This window comes from Episyrphus balteatus, chromosome 4 (assembly GCF_945859705.1).
Source record: "Episyrphus balteatus chromosome 4, idEpiBalt1.1, whole genome shotgun sequence".
In the NCBI taxonomy this organism is placed as follows: domain Eukaryota; kingdom Metazoa; phylum Arthropoda; class Insecta; order Diptera; family Syrphidae; genus Episyrphus; species Episyrphus balteatus.
The window spans coordinates 5832729-5844491 of NC_079137.1; the positions used below are offsets into that span (position 1 = coordinate 5832729).

Here is an 11763-nt window from a genome sequence, read left to right on the forward strand (position 1 = left end):
ATATGACCATATTGAATGGAAAAAAATAAAATATCCAACCAAACACCAAGTTGCCACTTCCTCCACATCACATCACAGTGATAAATCACTCTCATTAGCAGATATCAATCACAAGGATAAATCAATAAGAAAACGACTCCTCGTGTTTAATTTATTATTTTTACTTCAATTTTTCTTACCCACCATTGAATTTTGCACCCTCTCTCTCGGTCTCGGTTTTGGTCTTCTAAAAATATAGAAGACTGACTGAAGACCTCCCCGTACTCTCCTTTTGTAAAAAGAGCTCGTCAGGACAATAGAAAGGAAATTTTCGTGATCCTTCCTCACGTCATGTGGCAATATTTTTCCTTCTTCCTTCAGAACATAGAAAAATATAAAATGGCAAAAGTAAAATAAAAAAAAAAAAACAAATAACTGAAAGGAGCAAAAAAAAAAAAAAGTTGGGCGAAAAAGTGAAAACGTCAGAACAGGAACAGAGAAAAATGTATGGAGATTTCTTTTCAACGACCCATAACGACAGGATGATGGATGCCGCAAAAGCCCAAGATTCCAAGAAAAGGATCTGTTCCTGTCAGTCGTCTTGACATATATTTCTTTTTCACTTTTTGCTGTGTATAAGAGTGTCTTCTTGTGTGTTTGTATGACTGTGTTAGTGTATGTTTTAGCCAAGAAAAAGAAGTGTGTGTTTTGTGTCCGTTTCTCAAAGTGAGTGAATAAGTGAGTGGTAAAGGATGACAGGGCAGGGAAAAAAATTACTATAGAGAGAAAAGAGAAAATGAATGGCGCTGGAGGAAGGACGAAGTGAATAATTGTGTGACAAGAGGAGTGAAATGCAGAAAAGCGTAAAAACTCTTTTAATAACATTCAACTTTTGACAAATGATTTCTAATATTTTTTTCACTTTTTTTTTTTTTGTTTCTTCTGTCATTTTTTCCATGGAGTCCTTTTGGTGAGAAGTAGTAGCAAAATATATATTACTCTTGACACATACACAATTGTTCTTTGAAATAACGGTAATTTGTCAATATACGAAGTAGAACACTATTCTAGAAACAATTTATTGTGTAAATATGGTAAATTTGACTTTACCCTTTTTCTTGGAAGTTTTAGAAGGAGTTTGATGTCCTTGAAGGATTCATGTTGTTTTCTATTTATGGGAATAGAAAGGCTGGAAAAACTGGGTTAAATAAATAAGTTTTAACTGGTTATTTCAGCAGAAAATAAGAAAAATAAGGAGGGCTTAGTTTTATTTAAGAAAAATAAGGTGGGAAAATTTTTTCGGAAAAGGGATTCAGAGACCCTAATTTAGTGGAAAAAGAAGCAATGTTTGGCATTCTTAGAAATTATTATAGCCAAGACAATACAAATTCGAAGAAGTAACGCCCCTTAAAAATAAAAACTTTGGATACAAGTTCCTACGAATTGATCTAAAAAATTAGAACACAGGAAAAGTACCACACAATATGGTTCAAGAAACTATATCCAAGGAAATAGGATCCTAAGAAAATTGGATCCAGGAATTTAAATACCTATAATTTGAACCAGGTGAAAAAAACACGCAAAAGTTGTAAGGATCTCTTTTATATTTCGGAATTCTACAATTTAGATAGTTCTGTTCTGCTTCATTATTAATAAAAAAAAAAAAAAATGATAACGAATAAGCATCTAAGAAAAAATAGAAGAAAAAATTAACTTTTGAAGGGTCCTAAAAATATCATCTCTATCATCTCTTAAATATTTAACTAAAATCCAATTATGTAGCCTATTTTTTTTCCTTATAAGTTTTTTTTTTCATATGAAAAGAACCTAAAAGGAAATACGTAACAATTAAGTGAATTGTTTTAGGGGTCAAATGGGTCCCAAAATGTTTTAGTAATTTTAAAGAGCTGTCTAAAAAAACTACAGTCTTGGCACTGGTTTTTCAAGTTTTTAAAGTTATGAAATAGGTTGACAAAGGAAGAAATATCCTTAAGAAATGATCAATATTTATAGGGTCTCAAAAAATATAGTAATTAGTTAACATAATAAATAATTCCTACAATGGGTTACATTAACTTTATTATTAGAACATGAAAACCGTAGAAGAAATTAAGAGTAAAAAAAATAGAAAAAAATCAATTAAAGCTTACAAAAGCTATAGGATCCCAACAACAATTATATATTGTTTAATTGCTTAAATTAGTAAATGCAAGCATTTGATCCTCCATTATAAGTTCTAGAAAAACCCTAAGTACGAGGCAAACCGATATACAGAATAATATTAAATATTTAATTATAGCTTTCATTATTTCTAGGGTCTTAAAATCAATACTTCTTGGAACATTCTTGGTGGTTGACTTATGTTCTCTTATAATTCGTAAAAAATATCTTTTGTACAGAATTAAAACTGAAAAGATAAAATTAATTATAAATTTATTGAAGTTAAGGGGTCCTAAAACTAAAATCTCACTAAGTTTCTATGATATAATCGTTTCATGTTCTAAAACTTTGTTAAGTTTGAAAGGAAAGGAGATGTGACAAAAGTGTATGATCTTTTAAGAATTTTCAGGTATAGGGTCCGAAAACAAAAGTTTCATGTTTGTATCTGATAAAAATAGTTTATTTTCTTTTTCTTTCTTTTATTCGTAAAAAAAAAAACAACTGCAAAAGTAAGAAAAAAATTTCAAAGTTCTTAAAATCTTATGAGACCTAAAAGGGTTTAAAAAAGCCTCATACTGACATCACGCCAAATTTTCACAATAGATTATTTTGGTACCGTGAAGGTCTACAAAACAAAATATTTCGCATATCGACAAAAATCAATAAAAATTTTTGTGAGATAAAAAATTTCGTTTAACAAAACCATGTGAAAAGCGGTTTGTGTATTCTTATTTCTCAAATTAAAAGAAGCCAGTTTTTGATATAAGCTCAATCTAATTACTCAAGAAGGCTTAACAAGTTCTTCCTCGCAAGACTTCTCCTAATACAAATTCCCTCGATTTAAGCTACGCACAATACATTGTCACTCTGTTTATAAATTCTTCCTTTTGCTAATTAAACATGAAACCACAAATTTGCTTTCGTTTCTACTTCTTCCACTCACACGTCAATCAGTCTTAACTGATTTAAATGTCCTTGCCATTTAAACTGAAAGAATTTCTTTCAAAACATAAAAAAAAAAAAAAAAAATAAAACAAATTCAGCACACATTGCAAATCCGTCAACAAATCCTCTAAGCCTCTAAGAAAAAAACAAAAAAAAAAACCTATACGATTATTTTTGTGTTTGCTTTGCAAGCAGTAGTTCCAACATCATGCGGATTCCATTCCGACTAATCTCACTGAGGTGAGAATAAATACCAGGTCTTAAGAGAGGAAGCACTTGGTATGTTTTGTTTGCCATGTTCGTTCGGGGTTCAGGTCAGGCTATATACAAGACTATAGTTGTAGTCACTGACTCACTCAATAATTACTCTTTATCCTGATGTGCTTACGCCATTGCCGTACATTGGTTAATCGGATAATTGTGGAATCCTCTTAGCAAGTGGAATTCCATTGCTTAGGCTGGGCTATAGGTACTACATACAATATAATATGGAAGCCGTCATTAACACCCAGCCAAAGAGTATAAAAGAGTGTAGATTTTGTAGCCGAGGTAAGTAAATTCCTTTGAGGCTTAGCGTAGGTATGTGGAAAAAAGGAACTATAATCTACACCCTTCTTTTTTTTATAATTTTCTACTTTTTTTTTTTTAAACCCTCTACCCTCCCTACTAAGTGTATGTAATTGTCAACGACACGGCGACGATAAGAATCAGTATATGCTCCAATTCTAATTAAATTTCTCGTTAAGGATATTTAGAGGAAAAAAAAACTATTTGAGACATTGGCTACCAGAGGTAGGTAATGTTTAATTAGATTGCAATTAAATGGTTGTGAAAAAGAGGTTTTTTTTCACTTCGACTGATAATGACTCCAAGACCCTGGTAAAGAGTGTTGAAAGATGTCAATGACATATTGTCTCAAAGGTCTCTAAATTAGCCACCGACTCATGAAACGTTTTCTTTGATATGCGGCGATTTTGTTTTGTACACGATCTTCTGAATACTCCCTCCAGTCTTCTAGAACAAGTTTTCTTATCTTGAGCTATGGCCAGAACCAATCGAAAAATGATTTTTCTGCAATTTGAACTCATTCTGACCTATTTTTGAAGTTTAAAGTCACTTTTTTTATGGATGAATTAGTTTCAAAAATAGATGACAAAACATATTCTCGCTCATAAAATAAAATTTAGCGATCCTTTAGAGAAATTTCGAAAAAAATTTAGTTAACATTAACTTATTTTCATAATTTTTCGCCTTTTTTATATAAGATTATATATTTTTCATGTTTTTATTTTTCTTACAAGTGCACTGCGTTAAAGTTCAACTCTACTCAAAAAAAATGGTAAGCTAAATCTATCAATTACTCTACTATTCACAAAAACATGGTTTTCTTTATTACCTTTGCTGTTAAAATGAAATCTTCCGCTATCTGCTGCTGAATTTTTTTTTTCGAATTCTTAGATTTGTCATGCTTAGCCCATTTCCGGCGGCTACCAATTACAGTTGACTTAGAAACTTGAAATTTTACACACTTATTGTGTTTGATCTAGTTAGAAGAAATGTGAAAACAATTTTTGGAAAAGCTTCTGGTTTTCCGGAAAATTCACGTTTCGTTTTCGCAACGACCGCCTAAAATGGACCTTATCAATTTTATTTTTAAAAAAAATTTCTTACATAAAATATAAATCAGTTTTATTTGAATATTTTAATGAAGAATTTAACTAGATATAAATACACTGAGTATTGAAAAATTGTTGCAAACAAAATGACAAATTGCGTTCAAAAATTCTACCTCAAATTTTGAAAGTCCTAAAAAAGCATGCAAAATTTTTTCACAAGAAAATCCAAAAACAGATCGATTAGATAATTGAACTATCTTTCAAATTCACTTTTTAGTTTATTTTAAATTATAATCAGTTAGGTTCTAGAAAAGTCTTCAAACATGACGTTGCGAAAACGCAACGCTAACCGGAAATGGGTTAGGCAAAAAAACACATTTTTTATTTTAAGATTTAATCTAGTGCATGTGTTTTCATAAACCATAAAATGTAAGGTTGTGTCGCATTGTGTCGCGTTGTGTCGCGTTGTGTCGCATTGTGTCGCATTGTGTCGCATTGTGTCGCGTTGTGTCGCGTTGTGTCGCGTTGTGTCGCATTGTGTCGCGTTGTGTCGCGTTGTGTCGCATTGTGTCGCGTTGTGTCGCATTGTGTCGCATTGTGTCGCATTGTGTCGCGTTGTATTCCACTTGTCTCCAAAAAAGATAGAATGATATGATGGAATGTTCCGCTATTTGATGTAAAAGTTTGGGTTTGGTAGCCGTTTAAATTTTAGAATCAACCAAGAAAAAAATTTTTTTTTAAATGTTAAAAAAAAATTTCATACCTACCTTTTTTGGATATTTTTCCTTTTTTGAAAATTTTTTGATTTTTCTTTGATCTATCTAAAATTTAAATGCTATTAGGTTAGGTTCCAGAAGTCTTCAAACATGATGTTGCGAAAACGCAACGCTAGCCGGAAATGGGTTATTCAAAAAAACACATTTTTTATTTTAAGATTTAACCTAGTGCATGTGTTTTCAAGTACCATAAAATGTAAGGTTGTGTCGGGATGTGTCGCGTTGTGTCGCATTGTGTCGCATTGTGTTGCATTGTGTCGCATTGTGTCGCGTTGTGTCGCATTGTGTCGCGTTGTATTCCACTTGTCTCCAAAAAAGATAGAATGATATGATGGAATGTTCCGCTATTTGATGTAAAAGTTTGGGTTTGGTAGCCGTTTAAATTTTTGAATCAACCAAGGAAAAAAAATTTTTTTTTAATGTTAAAAAAAATTTCATATCTACCTTTTTTGGATATTTTTCCTTTTTTGAAAATTTTTGATTTTTCTTTGATTTATCTAAAATTTAAACGCTATTTATTAATAAAATGTAATTGCTAGTAAAAAAGTGATTGGTTAGTGATTAAGTCATTTACAGCTGCAAAAACTTGTTTTCAGATTTTTTAATATAATCTTTTTTTGAATGGACATGGCGATGAGTGGTCATTGGTGTAGGTTTGTCTTGCTATTGGCTACCTTTCTTGCAAATTTCATGAAAATTGGTTCAGTAGTTTAGTCTTAATTAAGTTTTTTGCGTACTCCCATACAAGGTGCCCCACTGTGCGCTGTAACGTAACTTTTCTAAATAACAATCATTGTTATTAAATCAAACTTGACACTTTTTTCTTCTTCAAAAAGTGGCTCGTTCTTACACATTTTGATTGTATAACCTGCATTCAACCTGAAAACATCCAGGTTGAAAATGTTATTCAATTTCGTTAAAAAAAAATCTAACACTAGACCACCCCACGCTATAGATTGAATATCTTAAACTGAATATTAAAAATAAGTGGTCTAAACTGAAGCTCACTAGACTACAAAAAAAAACATATGTCAAATTTGATATCACTTGTCACTCGTTTCTTTTTTTACGTGAAATTCGATGAAAGCTGGGAAAAAATTTTATTTACATTTCCAAATCGTAAATTTTGTGTAAAAACCAAATGAAATAGAAGAAAATTTATGCAAATCCCTTTTCCGCACATGTTCGGTTCTTTTTTTTTGTTGAATTTTAATGACAAACACCTTGTCAACGATCCCTTATCACGAAATGTATATCTGTCAAATATCCTTGTCAATTACGTTATTATTTACCATTATTATTTCTAATTTATCCTTGTTTTTCGGTTTGAGGCTGGTGGTGTTTGTTCTTCGTTGGTGTCTCCCGTCATTCTGTGTGTTTTTCGTTCTCTCCCCCTAGGTATAACCTTAAATATGGAAAGAAAAAAAAAAAAAAATGATAGTAATTCTACTCACTCCTTTTTGTCACATAAAAGTGGCATACCCTTTAACTTTAACCGATTCGTCTTCTGTAACGTTATCTGACATGAGTTATGAGGGTTGGTCCTTGTGATTGATTTGATACAATTTTTCAAAAATAAAACCAAACCTAAAAAAAACTGACATTACAAACGCAATGCAAATAAAACGTGAAAAAAACATACAATACTCGAATGAGTCGAAAAGAAAGGGGTTGCTTGTTGATCGATTGGATTTGATGTTGTTTGTGTAATTTCTTTTTTTGCAATTCAACACCCCTTCGGCGCTGACACCCCTTGAGGCGTTGTTGTTTGCATTTGGTAGACGAAAATGTGCGCCCATTGTCAGAAGAATGATGAAGACAAATATTATTGCTGCAATTTTTTGTTTCTGTTGCTGTTTTTATTCAATCAAGCAAAGCAAATAACAGGGGTGGATTAACATCTTTTTTTCGGGGCCCATGGGTTTTTGAAAAGAAGACTTCAATTTTATAAAGATTTTCTTTGAGTAGGAATTTTATTTTTCAAAAATATGACTTGCGGCCATTCGGGCGCCTATTTAAAAATCGGGCCCCTTGAGATTTCTTTCTCAGTTAGTAACAAGCGTAAATTATATTCAAATTAAAAAAGAATTCTATGACAGAAAAAGAAGTTTGCTTCTGATGGAAATAGTTAACAACATTAATGGGCCCTAAAAACCTTGTCACCGCCCTGAATTATCATTTAAAACAAATCCCCTCCTGTGTTAACTTGTGATAATTTATATTGCATGAGACATATGCGCAACGAAAGTCCTGCAGTTTTGTGGTCTTATGCCAGAGGAGCTTAGAAATTAGGGAAAAACAACAACATACATATCAAATGTCAGAAAGTTTTGCAGGGCAAAAATACCAAATAATATAAATTGCATAGAGGATGTGATGTGATGAGAACGGATAAAGGGACTTACATCACAGCCATCAAGAGCAACAACATCAACGTCTCTCGGATTGAATTTCCTATTCGGACGGACTAAAACTTTACCTCTTCTCTTGTTCGTCATCGCCGCCGCTGCTCGCCGATTATATGCCTTTACGCTGCCAGCAGCGCAATAAATCAGACTAATTTTCCACAAGGATTTTCCGCCCCAGGCATGGACACGTTGAATGTGTAATTTATTGCCATTTATTGTGACCACATATGTGATGCTGGTTTTTTTTTTCTGTTCTATTTTTGAGTCAGAGAGGACAATCATTTATTTAGGAACGGATGTCATAGAATGAGTGAGAGGACGTCGAATGAAAATTTTGATTGATGCTAGAAGTTTGTCATGCAAATTGATGGAAAATTCAAGGATATTTCTTGTATTTTTTTTTTTTTTTTTATTTTTTTGTTGGCACACAAAACAGAGTGTCTGTTATGATTATGATGAGGGTTTTTCTGTTTGGAGTCGAAGTGGGTTGCCACCCAAAAGGCTTTTAGATGAAATTTATGATAGGAGATTTTTGTTGGCCAGATAATGGATTGATGACAAATGTTTCTTTTGTGTGACATATTCATTTATTTATTAGAAATGTGTCTGAATCATATTTATTTTGAAAAATGACAATAGAACAATAACACGTTCACGCAATTCTAAATTGAACTTTTGAGGTTTAGTGTGTTGAGTTCTTTTTTTTAATAAATTACCGTGAAGCCCAAACGATGAGTCTCAGGTGCTTATTTGATAACATATCCTGTGTCACAACTTAAAAAAAATGTTATCAATTTGTATTTAAATTTTAACATTTAAGGTATTTCCATATAAACTGATCCTTCTTGAAGGAAGACAAATAATATGGTTGATATGAATAAAATAAATAAATAAAATGGTTTCCGGCTACTTTAGTAGCATATCAATTTTATCTATGTCATATTGTCACACCCGGAACTTTTATCGTTTTTTTTTGTAGCATTGTGAAATGATTAGTGAAAATGAAGAAATGCTTTGAAAACGATTTAAAATACTTGCACTAGTAACATTTTCTAAATTACAGATATTCAAAAATCTGGTATTTTTTTTTAAAGGTCACAACCGTAATCCAACTAAATTGTATATTGAAAATAAAACAAGTATGTTTTCATAACATAAGTCGAAGTCTATTGATATTGTATTATAAAAAAAAAGTGTCACACCCGCAACGATGGAAAAGTTCATTTTAATAGTTTTTTGTTTTGAATGTTAGAAAAAAGTAGTAGAAAAGTACCTTTTTTGAGCAAAAAATATCCTTAAATTAAAGTCATATCCTAAAATTTTTTGAACTTCGCTGTTCAACAAGAGGTCCTGAGTGAACCCCCATAAATGACTTCTCTTACCAGGTAATTTTCTAAACTAACAAAAAAACAAACAAATCATTAAACTACTGACAATGTAGGACCCCACTTCCATCAATATAATTTTCAAAATTTACCAAAAAAATATTTTTGTTTTTCAAAATAAAATCACCGACAAAAGAAAAAAGTTATAATTAATGATTTTTTTCAGCGAATAATTTATGATTTATCACCATTTTTTCATATTTCTAAGAAATTTAATAATTTTCGGGTGAGAAAATATGGTATATATCCTTAAGCCATATTTAATACTTTTTTTTTTATAGAAAATTAAGACATTTTTCATCTCAACAAAAATTGGTAAAATTTCAAACGAAAAAGAATTAGAAGCTATTCAAAAGTCTCTCGACTCTTACTTCTCTATTAATAACCAAATCTTTCAACTTGACTGACTGATGTCAAACAAATGTGCAAGTCATCAAAGCACCACCACTCTAAACAGAGATACCCAACAAATAGATATCTCGTACAACAACACGATCTTAGAAGAAGTCGAAGCAAAAAAAAAAAAAAAAAAAAAAAAAAAAACATTCAAAATTAATTACATTCTTGGGATATAATCCTAATGATGGGGTCATGACATGGAACATATGTAGCACAATGCCTTTATCATCATTTTCTTTATCACCATCATCATCATCATCATCAGTTTCTTCATATATAGCTGCTTCAGACTTCATTTTCAGCTCCTGACTTTTTTCCCGAATCATGCTCCATTCATTTTTCACTCGTCCGTGTCAAAGGTAAATAATTCTTCCGAGCGTTTGACAGCTAACATCCTCTAGGGATTCCAAGACACATGCAAGGGGGAACACCCGACCAGACAGCTCCCTTAAATAGAATTTCATTCCTTTCCAAAGAAGAATCCTCCTCATCTTTACCAAAATATACTCTATTACTGCGAATGAGAGAATAACAAAACTTTTTTTCTTCTTCTTTTTTAATTTATCTATGCCGTACGTGTCCAATCGAAGTTTGACTCGCTTAAATAAAAATAACATCCTTTGGGAGAAAAAGAAAAGAGTCACCTTTATTATTTTTTTTTTTTTTTGCTATTGTAAGTCGCGCGCAGCATGTATGCGGTCCTTGAGTCATAAAGATGACAAAACATGCATTGGGACATCTCGCCTTTTTTTCTTTATGACAAACGAAACGACAAATCCTGGAAACAAAAAAATCTTAAGGATTATTTATGAGCAGCTATTGACTTTTGGTGCACAATGAGATAATTGTTGAATGGATTTGGGAATTTGTATGGTTCGCTAAGTATTTATGTCCTTTGAGGCTTGGCAATATGGCATGACTAATTATATTGTTAAATCTAGTTTGTACTCGTATATGTATATTGCCATTGACTTGTAATTATAAAATGTGACTTTTCAGAAGGAGGAAGTGACATTGTTTCTTTGTGTTTGAACCTTTTTTTTCCATCTGTGTGAAAATCGGTGGTAGGTACTATCATTAAGGGACTTTTCTAAGGTTGCAATAAATCTTAAATGAAATAAAAGATTTTACGACTTGACATTGAACACTAATGGACTTTTTCACTCCCACAAATCGATTCTGGGAAAGTTTCAAAATACCTAAAATATTTTCTATCTGCATTGTATTACTCCCTATTCTTTATAATTTGCAAGTCTTTCTTTGACTTCGCAATGCAATATTTTTACTTCGCAAGTCTTTTGCTTTTCTTTCGCAACTCATTGCATTGACTTCTTAAAATCAAATTTGTACTTTGCAAATCTTGTATTTACTTCGAATGCAGTTTTACAAAATAAGCATAGCATTATTTTCTATTCTTTATAATTTTGAAGTGTTTCTTTTACTTTGCTTTTGTTTTACTACGTTATTCGTTTTATTTACTTCACAAAACCATATTTGTTCTCTGCAAGCCCTTCTATTTACTTTGCATGCAATTATTTTTATTCCGCATCGTGCTATTCTATATTCCTTATAATTTGCAAGCCATTATTTTACTTCGCAATGCATTCTTTTTACATCGCAAGTCTTTTGTTTTACTTCGCAAATCATTATATTTACTTTTCAAAAACATATTTGTACTTTGCAAGCACTTTTATTTACTTCGCATAGTATTATTTTTATATAGAAAACTTTTTTCGAGTTATTACCTACTAGAAAGCGAAGTTCCTTCAAAATCTGTACTGAAAACAATAACTGCAACGAAAGAATTTTGCAGTGAAAAAAGTAATACACATATAAAAAATAGTAAAATTGGCAGGCAAGTAAAATGCGAAAAAAAACTGGTATTAAAGTACGAAAAATAAGAAAAAAGAAAATATGTTTCATTAAAGTGTTTCAGTTGCAACGAAAGAATTTTGCAGTGAATAAAGTAATACACATATAAAAAATAGTAAAATTGGCAGGCAAGTAAAATGCGAAAAAAAACTGGTATTAAAGTACGAAAAATAAGAAAAAAGAAAATATGTTTCATTAAAGTGTTTCAGTTGCAACGAAAGAA

At 31.4% G+C, this 11763-nt stretch overlaps 1 protein-coding gene across 3 annotated transcripts; it reads right to left on the reverse strand.

Annotated features, from left to right (window-relative positions):
• Positions 1-6586: 6586 nt before the first annotated feature.
• On the reverse strand, positions 6587-8272 carry LOC129919872 (uncharacterized). 3 transcript variants are annotated; one of them, XR_008773132.1, is made up of 5 exons: positions 7956-8270; positions 7119-7307; positions 6959-7063; positions 6769-6881; positions 6587-6713 (listed from the first exon to the last, which is right to left on the reverse strand). XR_008773132.1 is itself a non-coding variant. In XM_056000969.1 (4 exons), exons 1-4 carry the CDS (start codon positions 8164-8166, stop codon positions 6871-6873), a joined length of 516 nt encoding a protein of 171 aa, XP_055856944.1. In that variant the 5' UTR covers positions 8167-8270; the 3' UTR covers positions 6587-6870. The 3 variants fall into 3 exon arrangements, 2 of the variants coding, with proteins under 2 accessions (XP_055856944.1, XP_055856945.1); XM_056000969.1 differs by having other exon boundaries at positions 6587-6881; XM_056000970.1 differs by lacking the exon at positions 7119-7307 and having other exon boundaries at positions 6587-6881; positions 7956-8272.
• Between the last annotated feature and the right edge of the window lie 3491 nt (positions 8273-11763).